Source organism: Lampris incognitus, chromosome 1, assembly GCF_029633865.1.
Source record: "Lampris incognitus isolate fLamInc1 chromosome 1, fLamInc1.hap2, whole genome shotgun sequence".
NCBI lineage: Eukaryota > Metazoa > Chordata > Actinopteri > Lampriformes > Lampridae > Lampris > Lampris incognitus.
The window spans coordinates 22,527,399-22,550,518 of record NC_079211.1 but is presented as its reverse complement, the minus strand read 5'-3'; the positions used below and the strand labels follow the sequence as shown (position 1 = coordinate 22,550,518).

The 23,120-nt window shown below is 43.5% G+C and overlaps 1 protein-coding gene across 2 annotated transcripts in view; it reads left to right on the top strand.

Annotated features, from left to right (window-relative positions):
- Positions 1-23,120, top strand: part of atrx (ATRX chromatin remodeler) — a 66,187-nt gene that overhangs the window by 39,763 nt on the left and 3,304 nt on the right. For both annotated transcript variants that reach the window (XM_056282493.1, XM_056282485.1), the window contains exons 20-30: positions 1,061-1,236; positions 1,355-1,472; positions 2,634-2,764; positions 3,206-3,300; positions 3,418-3,557; positions 4,700-4,850; positions 5,033-5,133; positions 6,030-6,138; positions 6,279-6,456; positions 6,587-6,778; positions 21,267-21,416. In XM_056282493.1, coding sequence (XP_056138468.1) covers positions 1,061-1,236; positions 1,355-1,472; positions 2,634-2,764; positions 3,206-3,300; positions 3,418-3,557; positions 4,700-4,850; positions 5,033-5,133; positions 6,030-6,138; positions 6,279-6,456; positions 6,587-6,778; positions 21,267-21,416 — 1,541 coding nt within the window. The remainder of the gene's footprint in view (positions 1-1,060; positions 1,237-1,354; positions 1,473-2,633; positions 2,765-3,205; positions 3,301-3,417; positions 3,558-4,699; positions 4,851-5,032; positions 5,134-6,029; positions 6,139-6,278; positions 6,457-6,586; positions 6,779-21,266; positions 21,417-23,120) is intronic.

Here is a 23,120-nt window from a genome sequence, read left to right as displayed (position 1 = left end):
GTTTGGGCATCTGATTAGGATGCCTCCTGGGTGCCTTCCTTGGGAGGTTTTCCAGGCACGTCCAACTGGGAGGAGACCCTGGGGTAGACCCAGAACTCGCTGAAGGGATTACATGTCCAATCTGTCCAGGGAACGTCTTGGGATCCTCCAAGAGGAGCTGGAGGGCGTTGCTGGGGAGAGGGACATCTTGATTGTCCCACTTGGCTTGCTGCCACCACGATCTGACCCTGGAGAAGTGGCTGAAGATGAGATGAGATGGGCAATTAAGAGCTGATTTGGCTGCTATGTTCTGTGCAATTTGAAGTATCTTAAAATGAATCTCAGCGGCACCGGGCCAGATGATTTAGCATTCAAGGTGTGATAAAAGTGACCTATCAACACATCTTGTAAGATGGAGCATAGGCAGAGCACCTCCTAAAAACAGCCAAACCCTCACCCATAATTCTAATGGTCAATGTGATCAGACCAGGGCAAAAGATTGAATTTCACCCCCAACAATTTAATGTTTGTGACCTGCTCTATTGGTGTCCCATCTACAGACAAGTTTAGCTGAGGGGTTTTGCTAGCACATATCTGCTGCGGAAAACAGTGCATTTAGTTTTTGCTGTGTTCAGAATTGATCTATTTGTCTTTACTTATTCAGTAATGGTGTGCAACTCTGCACTGAAAATCCCTTTTTATTCTGTGGAAGACAGTGCAATACAGAGCACTGTGGAGTCGTCTGCATACATAATTTTTACGACATTTTAATTATCTATATTTTATATGTTCAATATTTTTTATTTTCTTAATGAAATTTGACAATAAAAGTTGGTGTAAGACTCCATAAAATGTTTTTGTTATCAGAGAAGCTCCCATTGGAATATACTTGTTTTGTTTTACCAGAAAGATAACTCTCGATCCAAGCAAGGGCTTAAGGCAAAAAAGAAAATATTTAAATTGGCAATAAGAAGACAATGATCAATAACATCAAATGTTGTGCTGAAATTTAGAAGCACCAATGTATGTCTCTTGTATTTTATCTGCAAATTACTCCCAATTTCTGCCCTGTTCCCTCCAGACCACTGCATGGTGACCTTCATCAAGGAGAACCTGCTTGGGTCAGTTAAGGAGTTCAGGAACCGCTTCATAAACCCCATTCAGAATGGCCAGTGTGCCGACTCCACACCACAAGACGTACGCGTCATGAAGAAAAGGGCTCACATCCTCTATGAGATGCTGGCAGGATGTGTACAGGTAGCTCACCTACTATACTTGAGCATAAATGTCACTGACCTGCTCAGTCATAATCTGACTCTTTCAAGGGACACACTGTGCCTCAAATACATGCTTCTTTCTATTCACCCTTTCACAGAGGAAAGATTACACAGCACTCACCAAGTTCCTGCCTCCCAAGTATGAGTATGTGCTGTCAGTGAGGGTGACCCCAATCCAGTGCAAACTGTACAGATACTACCTGGAACACTTCACAGGTAAGAGCTCTGCTGTACACTGGCTTGCACAAAAATGGCCCAAGAGCTAATTTAAAAGTTTAGCACAAAGTTTTTTAGCTTTTTCCCTAACCCCCCCCAGAAAATATTGTGTGTTATTTACGTGAATCTGATTTTTAGATGAATGGATGGTCTGCCGGCGCACTCTTTCCCATGCATATTGTTAAGTCGTTTAGTGGTCTTGCGTCTCAGAATGTGGCCTGCAGACACGTGTGTGTGTGTGTGTGTGTGTGTGTGTGTGTGGCAGCTGGCAGAGTGCCGCAGGCGGGGTTTAAGCCCAGTTTCCCACATCTCCCTCTCTAATGAAGAGCTCTGGGAGAGTGGGAACAGGGGGAGGACATGGGGAATGTGGGGGCATAAAGGCAAGAAAAGAAAGATGTGTGTGTGTTGGGGCGGTTCAAAGTTTTATACCAAAAGAGAAAACGGCGACCAGGATAGCGAATATAAGGAAAGGCAAAGTAGGAGGAGTGGTATGTGCAGTGGCTCATTAGGCCTGGCTTTCCTAAGAGTGCATTGCTGATTTTGTGGCTGTGGCTCTGGTCCCCCAAGGTGGTGTCTTAGCACTCAGGACCACTAGCCACTCCTGGGGTGTTTGTGGGGTATGTGTGGGCGTGACTTGACCAAATTTTCATAGTCCCCCCCCCCCCTTCTTGATCTCATCATGCTTGTTCATCTTAACTCCTGAACCCCCTGCTGGCTTGGTACAGACTACTCAGCTGGCACACAGCTTGCAGAGCATTAACATTTTAGCTGCTGCCAACGACTTAGTTCATGAAGCTGCTAATTGAACACAGCACAACAGACACTTTGTTACAAGGTTGGACTTGAAAGGATGTCACTGACTCCAAAGCTTATCTGGTATTTTCCAGACAATGCCGTCCAAAAGAGTGTCAGAATGTTGGGTTTTCTACATTTGCATTGAGTAACAACGTTTAACTGAGTTCCACCCAGCTATTGACAGGGTCTTTGAGGCTGCATATGGACAATCAATGTCTCAGCTGTTGAAAGCACTACATTAAGCTCATACTAATCTGTTGCTGATACTGTGAGGGGGTGGTGGCTTGGCTGCAGCTGCGAGGAGGCTGTTGGGTACTATAGACACTTGTTTGTGCTCATTCTCACTCTTCTTTCCCTTGGGTGCAGGTGTGGGGAATGCCTTGGAGGGGGGCCGGGGCCGCGCAGGGACCAAACTTTTCCAGGATTTCCAGATGCTAAGTAGAATCTGGACCCATCCCTGGTGCCTTCAGCTGGACTACATCAGTAAAGAAAATAAGGTGCTTGTTTGTTTGTTTGTTTGTGTGTGTGTGTGTGTGTGTGTGTGTGTGTGTGTGTGTGTGTGTGTGTATGTGTGTGTGTGTGTGTGTGCGTGCGCGCGTGTTTAAAGATAGTGTGGGGGAGGGGATGAAACAAGTGCCTGTCTGCTTAAGCACCCAGCCATCCCCCAAACCCCAATTGTTTGCTCCAAATCAAATGCTAGGACTGCATTATTTCAAATTTATACAAACATATATGTATCTCTATCACATGCGTACCTCCTCCCTACCTGAAAAGAATGCCGCCAGTTGCCAAGGGAGAACAATCCACATACTTGGCACTGCAGAAGAATTTCCCCTTGAATCATTACTGCTACATGTGATCAAGCTGCCTGTGTTCTGCTGACCCTGTACTACTGCACAGTTAAGACTTACACATATGCACTATGTCTCCTCTCCCAGGGGTATTTTGATGAGGACAGCATGGAAGAGTTCATTGCCTCAGAGACGGACGAGTCCTCTATGAGCCTGAGTTCCGAGGACGAGAAGCTGAAAAAGTAAAAGGGCCTTAATCCTGTCTTCCCTCACCCTCACACACAACCATACAACTACATGCACTCCCCTGTCTCGCTTTCTCCTCTGCCATCTGTCAACCTCTGCCATTTTCCTGACAGGAAGAAGAAGCGAGGGAAGGGGAAAAAGAAGGGATCGGATGAATCTGATAGCGATGACCTGGAGGTGATCAAGGAGTGGAACACCAGTTCCCGGGGTGGGAACCCAGAGGGACGTAATCGGGCTGACCCCATAGAAGAGGGTAAAACAATTTATACCTCAAGACTGCTTGAATAAGTCAGATGCCATCGCAGCAGAAAAACATTGCTATAAATAAGCAAAAGGTCATGCAAAACGCATCAAATGTTTACGCATGCGCTCCAAGATACCTCCTCTAGTTTAAATTTCCACAGTTGCACATGTATTTAAATCAGTTGAGCGCCCTTAAAAATATGTAATTCATATGCGTTTACTATTCCATATGCTATAGATATGTCTCTTTGGTGTACTGGACAGTGCATATATCTGAGTTTCAGACAGACATGGATCTACTACAACTATTACTACTACCACTACTCCTACCTTCCCTCTCTCCGTCATATCAGCCAGCTCTCTCCCTTTACCAGTCATATTGCCAACATTCAAAGTTCCGACTCTCAACTCCACTCTCCTACCCTTCCTCCTCTCCTTCTCCTTCGCCCAACAGTAGCATAGTTTCCACCAGCGCCCTGCTGGCCAACAGTACCGGTGGCAGTCAGTGGTAAGTCGGGCCTCGACCGATGCGGTATTGAAATCTGATTTATAATTCGCATATTCGATTTGGCAAAGTTTTTACACCGGATGCCCTTCCTGACGCAACCCTCCCCATTTATCCGGGCATGGGACCTGCACTAGGAATGCATTGGCTTGTACATCCTCAGTGGCTGGGTTAGACTTCGATCTGCTGGAGAATAATAGAACTCAGTGACGTTTGTCTCGATGCATGCTCAATAATCCAGGCAAGGAAACCCCTGAAAGTTGAATCAGTTAATCTGGACACTTTTGGTGGGAGAAACGTTTCATCGCTCATCTAAGTGACTTCGTCAGTCTCAGTTGACTGCAGGTATCCCCAAACTTGTATAAACAGCACAGTTGCATAACAACCAAAACCGGTCCAGTTGTGTAGCAACAGAAACCAGCGATCGGTTTCATATGCAAATCACCAATGGCGATCAACAATGCTGTCATTGCAACTGTTCCCCAATCCTCTGTGAATAGTACATGTGGCCATTGGTCACGGCAATTTGCATTTGAAACCAATTACTGGTTTGGGTTGTGACGCAACTGTGCCTTGCTGAAGTTTGTGGTCATAAAAATGTGGAAGTCTGCTGAAAATTGATCTTTACATTTTGACACTCCCAACAGCACGGCCTTCTGGCTCAAGCCCAGGCAGTCCCTCTGCTGACTGGCACAAAGAGTTTGTTACCGAAGCCGACTCTGAGATTCTTGAACACTCTGGAAAGATGGTCCTCCTCTTGGAGATCCTGCGCATGGCTGAGGAAGTCGACGAAAAAGTGTATGTGTTTGATTCAAAGCGAGAAAGTTTTATATTTTGTTTTGCAGAAACAACAAGTTGTCAATCTGCTCAGTAATGCAGTAGGACTGCAGTGTGACAGGTTAATGTTTGGGTTATTCACACTAGTAAGCTGATATTGGTGTATTTCTTGTTCCCTGTCCTCATCTCTTGTCCTTCCTTAGGTTGGTGTTCAGCCAGTCTCTGATATCTCTAGACCTGATCGAGGACTTCCTGGAATTAGCTGGCAGGGCTAAGGAGGAGGGCAAGCTCTCACCATACAAAGGTAGATTTTAAGAATAGTTGGTCTTTTTTTTCATGACACCCCCCCCCCCAGGAAATGACTATTGTTTTCACGCATTTCAAAGACATGTCAGTGATTATGTCTACATATAGGTCTTTAGGGACCTTTATTTACATGTGATAAGCCTCCCTGTTTTATGTTATGATGTGAAAGGCTGTTTTTGGTTTTGTAATGTGCTAACTTCATCATGTAAGCTATTATATTAAAAGCAAACTACCGATGGATGGAGTCAGGGGAGCACAGTTGTCTGTCTTAAGGTTAATTTTTGTGGTTTTGCACTGTGGTCTTTGAACCTACCAACCATGTGTGAGGTATCAAGACTGCTAACATTAGTGTTGGGAGAAGGCTGAAGCACTTTCACATGTATATGTAGGTTTCACACTTGTAAGACAGCATTCTTGCAGCATGTCTTTGAGTACACACTGGCACACTTAGTGCCCGTTCTAAACATGCACAGATTCTCACAGAAACACACAGAGCCTCTGGCGTAAGGTCATGTTCCTAATTAAACTTCAGCAGCTGTTTTTGCTTTCATTTTGAAAATGATTAGACCATGGCCTTTTTTTATCTACCCCAAAAATGTTTGCTTTAGGGTTCGCAATTTGTAATGAAAAGATCACAGTGCTGTAATTGGAAACATACTGAATTGTTAGTTATGTAGGCTCGTTGGAGGGGGTTGTATCTTAAAGGCTGAGGGCAGCTTGGCTCTATGAATCCACCTATCTGCTCACACAATCTATGCCCTTGATGTTTAAAGTTGGTGACAAGAAAAAGAACAGCATGTGGTGACCAGTGTGTTAAGAAATTTGTGTTGCTGGAGATGAGTTAACATAGAGCAGGTAAAGCAAATGTCCTAAATTGTGGCATTTCTGTGGAAGGTGAGGGAAAGTGGTTCAAGAACATTGACTACTATCGCCTGGATGGCTCCACCAGTGCCACCACCAGGAAGAAATGGGCAGAAGACTTCAATGACTCCAGCAACATGAGGTAAACCCTGTCTTAAATGCCTTTTGTCATTTAAAACAACATAAGCAAACCCACCCCATCCTCTGCTTGGTGGACATTGTCATGTTCTATTATACGTAACACTTTTTCACTATCTAAACTCCACTAAAATTCTTCTCCAGGGGTCGCCTCTTCCTCATCTCAACACGAGCTGGATCGTTGGGCATCAACCTGGTGGCTGCCAACAGGGTCATCATTTTTGATGCCTCTTGGAACCCCTCCTATGACATTCAGAGTATCTTCAGAGTCTACCGCTTTGGTCAGCTTAGGACTGTATTTGTCTACAGATTCCTGGCCCAGGTGAGCTTCTCCTGCTGGGTTACTCCCAGTACTGTTGGGAATCCTCCTGTGACATGTAAAGGACTCATTGTGATTCTGCAGTCACATGAATGTACCCCTTATCACTCTTTGTCTCCCTAATGCTCTACAGGGCACAATGGAAGAGAAGATTTATGAGCGGCAAGTGACCAAACAGTCCCTGTCATTCCGGGTCGTGGACCAGCAGCAGATTGAGAGGCATTTTACTATGAACGAGCTGACTGAACTCTACAACTTTGAGCCAGACATGTTGGATGACCCCTCAGAGAAGAAAAGCAAGAGGGCCACACCTATGCTGCCCAAGGTCAGCTGTGTGTGTGTGTGTGTGTGTGTGTGTGTGTGTGTGTGTGTGTGTGTGTGTGCATGCACAGTTACCTGAAAAGATGACTGAAAATGTTTTCCTTAGGTAAACTAGCATCGCAATTAAAAAAAATTTTTTTTTTTGATGAGTCAGAGCTATTATTTAAGGCTTTTCATCAATCAATGAGAGATTTTGCATGGTTCTCTTTAGGCTGAACCCTAACAGAACGTGCAGAAGAACAGGCTAAATGCCCATTTAAAAAACTGCAGTAGTAAAATTGTCTTTTTAATTTCCTTCAGCGAATGGCACTAAATGCTATTTTAAATGCCAAGACTGTTTTTCCAGAGCTGCACTTGGGAGTGTGCACTGGCTTTGAACTTAACCACTTCAGAGATAAATCCCTGCTAATTTAGCTTTGTGGCCAACCTGAATCCAGTTCATACTGTTTTCTGTTTTCATCATCTCCTTGTTTCCGTGACTGCCCTCTTCTCTCCTGGATGCAGGTGCTGTGTCACTAGTCCCCACTCCCCAAAGGTTTAGTTTGCCCCCTGTGGTTTTTATAAGAACATACGGCCCTTAGATGGGCCGTCCAATCGCACACAGCTGCACAGATTCATCTGTTTGCTGCTATTTACTAAATAGTCTTCAGATTGCAACACGGCTGCAGACCAGAGCTGCTGCTGCTTCTCTCTCTCCTAGCTGTCCCATCCTCTCTCTCATTCTGAATTACCCCACCACCGCCATCCAACCTCTTTTTGCAGTCCCTGGGTTCACCCTGATAATCTTAAGTGGATTTTCCTCTTTGTTTTGATTTGTCTTGGGTTCCTCTACAGAGGTCTATAAACAGAATGGATAAAAGCAACACTGTTGATTCACCGTTGTGTGTGTTTTACTGGAAAGGCTCAGAGATGCCTGACAACGTACTTTTGAACACCTTGATGGGAAACTGCATTTTCTGTCCTTATCTCATCCTCTTATGGTTATTAATGGGAAGTAACATTGCATGCAGACTTTCAACCTGCAGGTCATATCCTTATCCTGTTCCTTTCAGCTTCAGTACGCCTTTTGACCACGAATAGCCTACTTTTAGTGCAATTGAGCACAGCTGGAGATTTGACGAGGAAAGATGTATTCATTGAGCCACAGCTCGTTAGGTGTGTGTGATCTTTAACAAGCCCAGTGACATTTATGTGACACAGTATTAAAAGATGGAGAGGCTGACAAGCGCTTTAACAAGCTGACCTGTTTTGGCCAGGGGGTTAACTATGATGTGGCAGCAGGACTGCAGTATTATGGAAGGAATTTGCCGGCTGGAATAATGTGAAGATGAGTCAGACACCCTCCATCACCTTCAGCCAACTATGCTCTGCACAGAGGGAGAGAATGATTATAGCCATGGCGGAGGGCTTACTTTTCTCCTGTCTCTTCACCTCCTTTACACAGCTGAAGAGAAGTAATGTCCTCTGAGTCAGAGAGAACCTTTTACTTCAGAGCTCACTGACTTGTCCCTTGACATCATAGTAGTTGGTATCCCTTGGAGTCGTAATAGTTAATATTTGGGCTTATGGTGCGAAGTTGATATTTGTAAGAGACAACCTTTCCCAGCATCTCATCTGTTCTGTGTAAGGCCTGGTTTTATTTAAAAAAACTGAAACTCAGATTTGTCCCTATAGGTTTGTTTTTTTCTCCTGCTTCATCACACTTCAGAGTGTACCCTCCCCTTACATACTTGGTTTTCCCTCACCCCGCCACCACCTTCAGTTGTATGTGCGCGTGCAGCTTGCAGCCATCGTCTGCCTTCACCTTCCCGCCACCCCAGGTCCCACACTCCTCACCTTGAACCCTTCTCTTGGGCCTCCTCCTCTATCCCCCCTACTTGTCTGTGCTTACTCCTCCCCTCCATTCTCCAGCCCACCCCCGCCTTCCCCATGTCCTCCCCCTGCCATCACCGGTACCATCTGTTACCCTGACTCACTGCTCTGCCTCTGAATGTTCAAAGGGTGCTTGGTGAAGTTGTTTTTCTTCTTTCCCCCAGTCTCTGCTGGCTGAAGGGTCATTATTTAAAAAACCCTCTCTTAAACATGTCTCCTTGCACTTCAGAAAAACTAATTGGAGACAAAGGAAGCAGGCGCACTTCCCGCTAATGACAAAGAAGGTTTCGATGGCCTAGACTTGAGGTTCTACACCTTCCCCGCCAGCCGCGTCCTCCTCATTTGCCCACTCCATCCACCCAACTCGAGCTCCATCTTGTAAGCATGTAGAGGCTCATTTGACTATCTGGACATGTTTTGCTCATCTGTCAAATTTTTTAAAATATATACAATAGATTTATCTCTCCAAAGGTCTGCAACTTGCGGTTTATTACATTAGAGAACATTTACAGTTTCTGCCAGCCTTGCTGTTTGTGCTGTCGATGGTGGATAGGTGTTCAGTTGGCCCTTTGTTTATTACTCTGCAAGCTTTTCGAAAGGCTGCAGTAGAACTGCAGTGAGCCAAGGCAGGCAGAAGCAGCACCTTACTTGACTTATTCAAAGTTAGAAGTCAGCTGGCTCTTAATGACCTAAGATTAGCCCAGATGTAACACTGCCTCTGGCCTCCTATCCTTTAGTCTGGACAAGATACCTAGGAGAAGCAAAGAAATAACCCCCTGGGGTAGCTCTTCTCTTGTGTAACCCAACTGCCAGCTTTTTCTAAAATTTGTCATCTTTCTAAAGATACACCTCGCCGTTCCTGTGTTTGTCTTCGTGGCCTCCATGTCAGACTGGTTGTCCTTTTAAAGCAGCAATATATCCAAAATGAAGCAGAACTTTTTGAACAAAATTACGTATTTCAAAGAGTTGAACAAAAAGACCAGGAGTGTTTTGATTGTGCCATACAGTGTGTGCAAACAGCTCGTGCAAACAGCCCACTGTTTTGTAAGCAGTTCATATTCTTCCCCCCGTTTGCGTTTGGGAAAAATATCATATGGTTGGTTGCATCATGGTTGATTGGTGCCCAGATCAACTGTGCCTACCTGCCTCATAATCATTCCGCATCCTCCAGCAACATGAAGTGACATAACGAAGAACAAAGTTTGTATTGAATATACTAACAAGTGTTTGGGGACATGTTTGCCAGTGTTTCTTTTTTGGCTGGACTGGACCAGCAGGCCAGCCCTACAAATGCAAATGTCTCTGACTGACTGATCGTGTTTTACACGATTGGGCCGCTGGATCAGGTGACCAACAACATCGCTGAAATTACATGATTTGGTCGGCTGAGCACCGAGAGGCATGAGGGAGAGAGCACAATTAAATCACCCCAAATAACAATCAATCGGACAAAATACTCACTGGAGAATTCACAAAAGGATTGTGTGGTTTTTGTGGCCACTAAACCTGCACAAATAAGACAAAAGAAACCGTGTAATTCTCAAAACACCCGCAAAGGGTGAAGTGCACCCCTAACTGCGCTGCCAAGCAAATAGGGTCTCGGTGCTCCGATGCTATTTGCACATATTTAAATTCGGTAATATGCATACATTTGGTACTGAATTGGCCCTTTTCTCTGCAAATGATCCTCATTGCAAAACACTAGTGCTACCAGCCACACACACAGCTAGAGTCAAAATTTAGCGTCGTCCTAGAGTTGGTGGTAACTGAAGCACATTTATAAGGGGTGTCATGCCCAGACTTTCCAGTAATCATGGCAGCAATGATTGTTGCCAGGCAAGGGGCATTATCATGCCAGACAGGCTCATGAGCAGATATTTCGCTAGAGAATATCAATTTTTGATTTTGCTGAGACTGAAATCATTCACAGATACAGGTTGCCTGGTCAGACAAATCTTGCTATACTTGATGACATCAAGGATGACATTGAGCCTGCCTGCTGTGTTCTTGCCGCAAAGCCACCATTCATACAACAAGTGTTGGGCAAGTTACTTTCAAAAAGTAATGCATTACATATTACTAGTTACTTTCATTTGAAAATAACGTTTTGAAAGGTACTTCACAATATTAATGTCTGTGTAAAATAATGCATTACTGATTACACTACTTTTGCGTTACTTGGCCAAAATAACTGCAGAAGTACAACTAGGTATTATGAAATGGAAGAGGGTAATATTGTTTCATAGTGGGCACAGAAGTTCAAGTTTATTGTAGTTCATTATAAACCCAGAGGTGGGCGATATTGTATAGCCTGATGAAGCCATAGACCTGAAACAGCTTCTATTAACAATAGTGTGATGATATAGAAAAATTAAATAGCCTAGACTTTTTTTAAATAAACGAATGGCCTTGGACACAGGGATGGGCAGGCATACAAAAGATCAATGTCTGGGGGGCGCCCCAATGGCTCACCTGGTAGACTGCTTACCACATAAGGCTGAGTCTTTACTGCAGCGGCCTGGGTTCGAATCTGGCTTGGGCCTTTTGCTGCTTGTCATCCCCTCACTCCTCCCTACCTTTCCTGTCTCCTGACTATCACGATCAAATAAATGGCGGAAAATGGCAAAATAATAAAAATAAAAAGATCACAGTCCGATAAATTATGTTCTTGTCCTTTTCTTTGATAAACAAAGTAATTGGGGTGTACCCATTTCAAAAACGTAGAGTCTGACTCTGCAGCCATCTCAGCCAATGAATTTTGGCAACAAGACAGTTCTTCGGGGGATATTTTTTCTGGTGGCGCACTGGCGCCGTGTGGATGAATTCTTTAAAAAAAACAACAAACACTTAATTTACAGCCTAAATACACCAGGCACAAAAGCGGTGCGAAATGTCTGCTACGGCAGAACATGTTCATCGTAATCAACTGAAGTTGCAACACTGACCCATGTAAGCTGTGTGCCCCCGTGCGGGCGCCCACGCTGCTCATTTCTATTTTTATGTGGCTGGTCTATTTTTTTTCTCTATGCCCAGCTACACGGTCCTCCAACAGGAGTACAATCTGTTTGAAATTGATTAAAAGAAATTCCTCATTGTACCAGAAGCAATGTGACGCAGCAATGCAGCCTTGTTTTTTTTTTTTTTCCATTGCACATTAAGATAAACCAATGTGTATCCATGATCCTGTAGTTAAAACGATCTAGTTAATTAATTCAGTACCAGTTAAAGAATTTGCCACTTAACAAACCCATTTTCCAAAGTAGCCTACTTGAAATCTCCTCAGAAAACACAGCTGGCACGCAACACAGACACAGTTGGTGTAGCAGGTAAACAAGACTAGGTAAAAACCTAGTATATGGCTGGACTGCAACTACATTTAGAAAGTAGTTATTTGACATTGGTTCTGTGAACAGCAGCTATACTGGACAACACTTTTCAAATCTTGATTATTTATACAGTTAAATAGCAACAGTTTTTTTTTATATGAAATAAATACCTGGCTACAATCACTGCTGCCATGATCACTGGAAAGTCTGGGTGGGACACCCCTTATAAATGCTCTACAGTTACCACCAGCTTTCTGAAGATGCTAATAATTTTCTCTCTGTGTGTGGCTATTAGTGCTGGTGTTTGTGAGTTGGACTTTTTTTGCAATGAGGCGTATAGTATCCACAAGCAGCACATTTGTTAACGTGTGAACTGCAGCGCTGATTCTCAGCCAATAGGGAAACTCCCACTTCCGTGTTAACCAGCAACATCATCGGTTGGCGGACCAATCATGTAACTTCAGTGATGTCGCTGCTAGCTGGAACTATCGTTGGTCACCTGGTAGGGACATTCGTGCCCTACAATTGCAATAGTAACTGTAATAATGTTACCGAAATCCTATTGGAAACGTATTGTATGACTTTGTTACTGCCAAAAGTAATATATTACTGTAATGTTACTTTTCTAACACGTTATCTCCAAAACTGTTTGCCACATGGATAATTGCAATCAGATGCAAAACAAGGGCAAATTGCACTCGACTGCAAAACTTTATGGGTGTGTTTTTCACTGTAATATCATTCGCGCAATATCGTTTGTGAATTTGACCTTGAGACAGGTCAGATAGCGGTTGCAAGTGATGCACAATTCATGGTGTTATCAGCGGCAGCAATCCATTCTTTGTGAATTCGCATGTCAATGCAGAGTGAGTCTTAGGAAAACGAGAGACATCCGCAGGTAGAAACGGATAAAAGAGGAGGGGGAGTTATCAGATCATTAGAATAGTTATAATTGCAATTAAATTAAGTTCTCTTTCAAATCAAATATCCCAAGATGTGAACAGAAAGTATATTTCTTGTAACTGCATTTATATACTCTGACGTAGCTTAACCATGTTATGTGATACGCTACTTCAGTACACTTAAACAACAAATATAACTGGGACCGCTACAGAAAATTGCAGATGAACTTTTGATATCCAGGAATTCACATTATGGACAACGACTGATTATCCCTGTAACCAACTGACCTCAATTTCCAACATTGACCATACACAGTCCAGTCATATACCAGAATCTGACCTAGTTTGGGAGTTCTTTCATTATTTCAAGTATACTGCGCGCCTTGAAGTAAGGTCTTTAAATGTATACCCCCGTCACAGCTAGCCGATGCTTGTTTTTGTAGGAATGTGGTATGCTTATTGTCTTTGTTTTGTTTTTCTTGACATGGAAAGATTTGTTCCTTTATTAACTGAGTGACAGCTCGATAAACCCTATAACTTGTCTGTAGTGCTTAGGGGAGATGAAAGAAAATGTGGTCCTTGGGGGTGTGGGTGGCCTTCTAATATCAGGCACAGTGCCTAAGGTGAAGTGCAGCGAAACCATTTGAACCAGGCTGGTAGGGTTATGTATGTATCATAGTGTTATGTGTGTATTTTATGTTTTGTGTGTGAAGCTGGGGAAGACTGGCTGGGTTTAGTAATTAAAATATTTCAGCCCCTTGCATTCCTACTGTTGAGATCTTGCCTCGGCCCCCTCCGTTGCTATGGTTAAAGCACCTGTGTGTCAAAAGTTAGTGCAAGCAAGTGCAGCCTCAAGGATGAGAAAACCCTTCAGTTTATTTAGGTACACTTGGACCACTGCTGGGCAACTCAAAAAGAGTACAGACTACATGGGATCTCTCTATCCTCTACCCACTGTCAGGTGCTCCTACCTCTTTGTCCTTATCTCTCCTTCCTGTACGTGCACACTCAACCTCGTCCATTGCCATCAAACTCTTGAATCTGACTGCATCTTTCCCTCTGTCAATCTCAGCATACTTCTCTCCTCACCTGCCCTTAATGACCCCCCCACGAGGTGGATCTCCCTGTTAAAAAGAGGTTTATTATTGTGGTAATGAGAGAAATAAAATCGGTGAATGCAGGAGTGTGGTTAAATTTTCTCAACACAATAGGCCGCAATTTGGAGGCAGGAAATTGGGTTAACATGGTTGAGAGTGTTCTCAGCTAGAGCAAATATCTGATAACACGGCCAAAAAAGCCTGCCTGTGCGGCAACCAAAGCTATTAATACAAAGGGGGGGGTGTTTAAATGCATAAGAGCTTTTCCAGTTAAGCGCCATCTAAAGTCTCATGGTAAAGTACATTTAGGTGCCTGTGCCAAGCTGTTAAGTCTTCTACATGAGGCCCGCTCATGTGGCGACTCCCATGTTTTCATCTCAGTGATGTGGGGGGCTGCCTAAATTCAAAACTGCTTTACATCATTTATAGAGTGCTGGCAGGTTAGCCATTTTTATAATATACACATACAACAATTTGGCTTCAGGAGAACATAAATTGTTCTCTCAGTGGTAAGAATGGAAAGGTTTTGATACAGTGTTTAAATGTCATGCTTGTTAGATGCCTAGTTGGATTAGTATACCAATTCTTACACTTTTATTTACTCCCCTAACCCTCTTTTCTTTTCCTTGCTCTGCAGTCTGTCTAAGCCAAGATATTCAGCCCAGAGCATGCTTAACATTAATAGCTCATTGGTTGACCCTTTGTCTACTAAAAGGCACTTTGCACCCAAATGTGCAGTTCAGAATCAAAACAGAAGATTATCGGGCTCTCACTGATTATTAGAAAAGGATCGTGGAGATGCTGTTTATGCAGGTTGTATAATGGAAGGAATTTTCTGCTTGTCCTCAAGCTTGAAACACTGCCTCTATCTTTACTGTCAGAATCTCATACACACTCTGTGAAGCCAAATGCCAAAATTGCTTCCCAGATCTTGTTTCTCAGAAATATCCTTTCTCTGTTCCTCTTCCTTTGTTGGAGAGGAAAAAATATAAGTGAGCTGAGTGGGGTAATTTACCTCTTTTCCCCCCTCCGAGCATCTGCCCACCCAGCGTTTCTCTCTTTCTCCCCTTCCCTCTACCTCTCTCTTTGTGCCCCTGCAGTAAAACGATAGGCCTTCCCCTCCAGATTCTTCATGATGACAATAGCTCAGGTCTGGTTACCTACCATCATTAGTGCTGGCTCGGAACACACAGTCATGGTGCCCTAAGATGGGAGATGGACCGGACCACCCCAGAGCCATTGTTGGTAGGAATTACTCAGGCATCCCAGAATGCAATGGGCCCCAGGGGGGCATCTGTGGTGTCATTTGACCTTCAGCTCCACTGACCCCCTCACCGTGCCTATACTCGATGACAGTAGCCGACCTTGCATTTCAGACCTAGGCCTTCGGTGAGACGTCACCTCCTCATAATTACCCAAACACAGCCGTGATATTGCCATGCTACAAACGCAAAAGTGTTTATCATCACAATCATCACCATCATCGTTATTTGACACTTTTCACTTTTACAACAGCGACATCGTGTGGCGACATGGTGTAACGTACAGCCTTACTGGAGTAATCCCGCTGGGCATATGAATATGCTATCAAGAAACTCAACAAACACATCCCAGCCGGGCTGCTGGGCATAAAAACAAGCCAACATTAAGCAAATCAAATTCCTGTACAAAAAAATACATTTGACTCACCAGTGTTGTCTATTTGAAGACAAAATCCATTCTCCTTTTTTTTTTGGATAAAACGGTCGATCGCACAGTCATAGAGCACTCCTTTGGCTTTTAAATAAGACAAGCCAGGTTTTGGAAGCCTGTGTAGTTCCATGACTCCTTCTCTGACGAGAAAAACAAGCACGCCCAGCAGTAGTTTTCCGCTTTGCTCGGATCCAGTGAGCCACGGGTACCTTTCGTAGATGCTTGCCTGGAAATGCCGCACATATGTCTTCCCCAGTTGGGTCAGAGCCGCTGACTGTGGGGTTGATCTGCCCGTCTCCACAATCCTTTGCTTTTCCCCTAACAATCTTCTTGAAAATGGTGTGACTAATAAATCTGCCACCACATCATTCACGAGTTCTCCTTGAGACATTATTCTCATTCACGGCTAGCTAGCTTAGCTAACTAAATCAAAAAACACAAATGCTAGCTACCATTAGCCACCAACTGCCTAGGCGCTGCTGGTGATTGGCTGAACAATCAGTCACCTGGCTGTATGCAGCAAAGGTACTATGACGCTGTGCAAGTATAAAAGAATACGCCCATCTGCTACACATCAAAATCTGATTGATTGAGTAATCTATCAATCCCGTATTAACACCTAACTTATTTACATAGCGGAGACCTTCACTCGAGATGCCGAAGGCACTGGCAGGAGGAGTCCTCTCACACGGTTACAAAAGAGGGAAAAAGCTGATTGGATGATTTTTTTTGGCCGAGAGACTGCAAGCAGAGCCTCCCGAATTCGTATGTGTAGTCGAAATCGAAATGTAATGCGATATTAACAAATTGATTAGAAGATTGTATTATATTTATGAAAGTGTTTTCCTTTTTCTGTGGGGTCTTGGGCCTTCGCTGAAGGCCTAGAAGGCCCTGACGGTTCGCCGCAGCTCGACGATGACCCTCTTTTTCATGTGGTCAGATTTTTTTGTAGTTAACACATAGTTTCACGTATGCTCAAGAGATTGTGATTTCATAGTTGCACTGATGAGCAATGGATGTTGTTTAAAATGTAAAATGTATCTTGTCCGCCAGTGCTTCGTCCGCCAATATTGTCCCTATAGTCCGGCATCTCTGATCCAAAGTTATTGGGTAAGCTTACCAAATAAGATGGCAGATAAGAACTTGTCAGCATTGTTTCCCATAGTTAGTGTCGATAAGAGTCATACCAATGAATAAAGCATTAGCTCTTTTCTTGATTCTTGCTTCCTTTCTTCTTTTCTTCTATGCTTCCTTTAATAGAATTTAAAGCATGTACCAAAGTCAGTGAAAAGGAAAATGTGAGAGTGCTTCTTTCTTTCTTTTTCTTTTCTTTCTTTCTTTCTTTCTTTCTTTCTTTCTTTCTTTCTTTCTTTCTTTCTTTCTTTCTTTCTTTCTTTCTTTCTTTCTCTCAGTAAAGTGTGTGCAGTTTGTATACATCCCCCTCTTGCACATGCTGAGCATGCAGAAGCAGAGCAAATTGGAACAAGGGGAGATTTTCCTCTTTGACTGATTGTGGTTCATGTTTCCTCGGACAAATGTAAAAAAAAATTGTACATTTTTAAAATGGCACTGCAAATATACCTCAGTGGCCTGTCCAGGTAAAGCCTAGATCTTGAGTAGTGGTTCCCAAACTGGGAGGTGCGGAGTTTAAAGGGGGGGGGGTGAGACTAATATACCTCACTTTGGGTGGACGCTATAAATAGTTTGTACTATGAAGTTGTTACGATCTAGCAGAAGGCGATAATACAACATTTACGGATGCCAACTGCCGTAAAACAACTTAGAAGAAGGCTAATTAACAAGCACAAAACCGTCCAGACTCAAGGCATGCCTGATGGGAGTTGCGAGTGTGTCCTGCTAAACAGTCCTACTAAACATCCCTTTCAGGTCGTTCACGAGTTAGTGAGTGACCACAATTTGCAACGCGTAGCCCACGGCAGCAGTTGTGTGTGTGCTGTGGGAAAAATAGAGTGGCAAAAGAGTGGCAGTCTCACAGCTGTATCCCCGATTTGAGGTCTTCAGCACAAAGCCAGCCCACACCCGTCACTGAAAAGATTGCAGGACTAGAAGTGTAATTCTTGCAGAGAAAATGTTCAGGTCTTTGTTTATTCTCAGAGAGTTGGTAAACTTGCCATTTTTGTGCAGAAAAAAATGTTGGAATCAATGAATATTGTTACACAGTAAAATTTACAAAATGCATGCTGTAGTGTCACTTAATGCTTCTACTCTAAATTGTTCCTCATTTAGTTTTTTCAGTAAGATGTCACACACTGGAGTTGCAGCTCTGTATTAATTACAGACTTTGTTTCAAATAAATTGTAGGAATTAGGAAGCAAAGGACATGTCTGAGAGTGTGTGGGTGCATGTAGGTGTGTGTGTGTGTGTGTGGGGGCTTTTAAATATTTTGATCTAAAAAAGAGGGGCCTGCAGAAAAAGTTTGGGAGCCACTGATCTAGCAGAAAAGTGGTCAGTCACAATGTGAGTAAATGGTCATTGCATGAAAGGTCCCTCGGATGTTGTTTAAGGAACAGATAGTTTTCATTTTGTGGCATGACAACTGACATCCACTTAGCTTCAGCTGCTTCTGTAGACATTTTTTTGAAGCGCTAATCCCGAATGACATTGAAAGAGTAAACAAGTATAGATTCAGTGTCAGAGAAGCTTTGAGAGTGAACACGGGTGCTGAAGCTCTCCAAGGCTACATATTTGCCACGGCGGTGTATTTTCGTGAACATTGAAATGGTCTGCTGTCTGTGCACATCAAGAGGGATTCGCCCAGGAATTTGGACAATGGTCAAACTTGTTCATTCCAGAGTATCGTCTCTATGGCCCTATGAAATCAGTTTTATTTTTTTCACCCATTTTCAATTTTTTTCTGTTTTCTCTGTATGAACAGTTGTGAAATCATGTACGATAATAAAAACAAAAGCAAAATGGCATTTTAGTTCATGTTAGTCAAAGTGTTTGCATTAAGAGTTGTACTGCACAATCAAGAGCATGAATTACTGTCTTTTTATGTGAGTAGGTGTGTTGACAAAACTTGCAAAACAGTTGTTCAGTTCATTAGTCGTTTGGATACTGTTCTGGTCTGAAGTCCATTACGACATTAGCCATTAATGTCGGATTTGATGTTATCCTTTTTTGATGCGGATCACCTGTTTCTCCATCCCATACAACATACGTATTTGTCAGAAGCATGACAGGCTTTCTGCAAAGGAGAGCAACAGATGATTTAAGCACAAATTACTGTTTTTATACCTTTATTCCATGATTCTGCTTCAGAGTGACAGCCATAGGGCCCACATAAGCAACTCTTGACATTGACAATCATTGCACCAAGATGTACAGATGCCCAATTTGGTAGCTGTCAGCTAATCGTTAACGGCATAGTCTTTTATGTTGTGTACCAGTGCTTTTATCCATGTTAGTGGATGTAACGGTATTTTGTTTTTGTTTTTTTGCTTTACTTTTAGCCATCCTGTATTGGCAGAGTAAAGCACTTATGGATGCCTGCCGTGCCTGTCCAACTTGCAAGCTCCTCTGTGCTTTTATGTCCTAATTAGTGAGCAAAGCTTCAGCTAAATGGCCGGATGGGCCTCTGCTTCAAAATGTCGGGCTGCTCAAGGGTGGCCTGGTTCTGTCCTGATTATGCTCCTCAATGACACATGTTTCTGTTTTCCCACCATCAGACTTGCTTAGCTCCAGGGTCCCCAAGTGTTGTTTAGCGACCTGCATGTGGGCGTCGAGCATCGTCGGTTCATGGTGAATGACCCGAGCATACCCCGTTTAGCTCTTACCTTTATCAGTCACCTTATCTTTTGCTCTATAAGGTTGTAGAGGCCTAAAAATAGGGCCTCCTGTGGTTCCCCAGCAGTTTTTCCTCCCTTTGAGGGATCCAGTTTCGCCTGGTCCGGTGTGCTGTTTATTTTCTGTACATGCAATGCAAGTTTGCAATCACTGCTTTATTTCGTAGACTTTGGTGCCCCCCCCCCCCCAACACAGATGACATCTATGATTAATTTTGTTTGTAGCACTGAGCTGGTTGTCACTGATCAGAGTCGGAGAGAAAGGGGGCAGGAGAGAAAGGGCCGATCAAACGAACACAGAGTGAGCAGAGCCCGTTGTAAGCGGGCCAATTTGAAAGGTACCGACGCAACGCTTGCACAGTGACGTTTCCACTTTGTGAAGTTCCATTTTAATGTAAAGCAAAGGCGAGACAAAGAAAAGCAAACATGAGTCGGAGAGAGTAATTTAAACCACGTTTGCATGATCGGGGCCTGGGCTGGCCCAGCACTTCGTTTTTACTCAGGTATTGTTTTCAATAACAGTGTTGTCATGGAAACCCGAGTCGCACGAAGGCGTCTGAATCTAGTCAGGGTTTTTTTTTTTTAAATTATTTTTACGTGTTCTCTCTCTCTCTCTCTCTCTCTCTCTCTCTCTCTCTCTCTCTCTCTCTCTCGCGCGCGCTCTCTCTCATACACACACACACACACACACACACACACACACACACATCTGTATCTGGTATCTGATCAGTAAACATTTTAGTGTTCTGATTGGTTGTTCAAGTGCAGATTTGGTTGGCATTTTGGTAACAAGCCAGCTTGTCATTGTTTTGTGATTCTTAATCCTTAAAAGCTCATTTAAATCGGCTACAATTGCATATAGGTGAGCATTGTCCTGGTGTGACTTGTGCACCAAAATAAAATTCTTTTGCACGGTATCAAAAAAAGCGTTTCGGCCAACTTGGAAACCAGTACTAGAGTTCTTTCTTCTCTCATTTATTTCAAAAACTACTGTTATATGAATCAAACTCGTTTTATTTTGGATTTAAGTTCTATAATGAACATTCAGTCACAAAACAACATGGATGGGACAACAAAAAAAAAACAACCTTTATTAGCATTACACAACATTCAGTCCTTTCCAGAGGACAATGTTCCCAAAAAAAACAAAACTTAATGATTTTGAAGACTGCGATGTCTGATGGGGTCAAAATGTTGAGAAGGTGACATTTGACGTGACATTGCTTTGTTTTACTCTGCACGCTGACTAAGTGGCATGTTTTCAGGTAGTAAATTAAATTTGTATTGGAGAACTTCATTGGCAGAGTATCCCCTCTTAATATTTCAGTATAACAGCTTTTACAACCACTTTGTTTTCCTTAACAGCAACCATGAAATGGCTCAATACTGCTAGCATTTTTGCTCACATTAGGCAGTCAGTTATTCATAGCCCCAGAAAGATCCATAATGTGACATGGCTAAACAGGATGTCAAGAGGGCAGAGAAGAGCATCAGTTATCTTTAAAAGAATAATTGGGCAAAATAATAAAAAGAATGTGTGTAGGGTTATTGGTCAGATTTGTCGCATCATTTCTCTATTGGCCAAGAACTGAAAGTGCTGATTTTGGGCCCATAACGAAGACAGCCAAGATTTCAGTTCAGTCCTGGTGTTATTGCTGTATTTTATCTGCTAACCATCCCCTCTGTGTGACTCTCAGGTAAACAGTATGGAATCCCTTCCAGGCTACCTCTCCCTCCTCTCTAATCACAGCTCTCCCTCTAATCATTTTGTCTCTTTATCTGACCGCCATGCTGTAGGATCCCTTCCTGGCAGAGCTGCTGCACAGCCTCAAGGACCAGATTGTGTGCTACCATGAGCATGACTCCCTGCTAGACCATAAGGAGGAGGAAGCATTGAGCGAGGAAGAACGCAAGGCTGCCTGGGCTGAGTATGAGGCTGAGAAGAAGGTAGGTGCACAAAAAAAAACATACATGACAAGAGATGGCATTTACTGACAAAACATCTCTACACCTGCCTGGTCTTAATTCAAAGGTGCATTGAACTTTTGTTTTTCGTTTGCTGTCCATGTTGCTGACGTTAATTGTAGGGTGAGCTAAGGCTTTTTTTTTTTGCCATGAGGTGCAAATGCAGAGTGTTTATAATCCTCTTGTCATTCAGAGCTGGCAGATGACAGGGCCACTCTTCAACTCTTATGATGTTGTATGACCCCTGCTACACACCAGCCATTTGTGGATTCTCAAGGCGGGCCATGCTTGACATGAGTGCCAGCCCAGTCAGAGAGCCTCTCAGAGCAGAGTGAGTGGTACATGAGTAAGCAGGCAGGTCCACAGAAGGTTTAGGAACACTTTCTGTCTCCCTCTGTCTGCACTTGACCCTTTTCCTCTAGCTCACCCTCTATTTTGTCTCTACCCATGTCTCTCTCTTCCTCTATCTCTTATTCTTCCCCTCTCTTTTGGGACAAGTCAGTGAGCAATTAGTAGCGTTTATTTGGAGAAAGGAGATAGGGTTTACTGGCTGCTGTGAGGAAGCAGGTCTCCTCTCCCCTCTGTGTAATCCTAGAGTCTAATTCACTCTAACGATTATTTTTCCAACTAACTCTCCCTTTTCTGCCCTCTCTGGGCTCTAAGCAGCTTTTCCCCTTCTGCTCCTCTGCTTTTCAAGAGAACAGAGGGTACCCTGTCGCAGGCAAATCAGTGGCACTGGTGTGAATAGGAGGATTTAAATTGCAGTCACTCTGTTCTCCAATCTTTGATCCAGTCCCAGAGGTAGAGTCTAAAGATGGTCAAGAGTTGTACACCGATGTGCCGCGAGAAGCCATATGTCAGTGAAAGGGAGTTCAATATCGTCCATGTTGTGTTGTGATGTTTGAGAACAGAAACAAGTGGAACATGACCCTCCCCATGTTTCTGTCCTCACTACTGAAGGATTGGTCTACAGTGACAAGGAAAAGTGATGTGCATGTATTTTATATTTGCAACTCAGGAAATGGGAAAAACGGTGAGAGAGTGATCAGGCGTTCAAAACGATACTGGTCTCAGGAGCTCTCGGTCTCACTGGAATGACCTAAGCTCTGTACAGAGCCTAGCAAGACTTCTGTCATAAATTCAGATTTCAGACAATACATCAAGTGTTGGAAATAAGGCGCTTTCGTGACTCTTGTGTGTGTGTTGTGTGTGCATGCGTGTGTGTGTGTGTGTGTGTGTGTGTGTGTGTGTGTGTGTGTGTGTGTGTGAGAATTTATGAAAGAGGTCTGCAGACTATCTAAAGTTGCAATTGAACTCAAACAAGGGCTACTTCATAATGGTTACTGGGCAGTTTTTGGAGTACCCATTCCAAGAGAAGAGCAGATGTACGGGTGTATAAGGAGAGAGTGTATTTCTGTTCACATGTGTATTTGTGGATGTTTTGAGATTTGGGATTTTTAGGCTTGCACACCTGCCTTTGACCTGGTCTCTCACACATCCTCATACACATGCACACCGGATGGCCTTATTACAGGGCAGGGGCAGGAGCATCTGTAGCAGAGGCTCAATTACACACAAACACTGGCATCCTGCTGCCCTTAAATAGGACAAGACTGTTTGGTTCAGGCATATACTCACACTAAAGTAGCCTATTCAAGGGCAATGACAAGAATGGGAGAGCAAGAA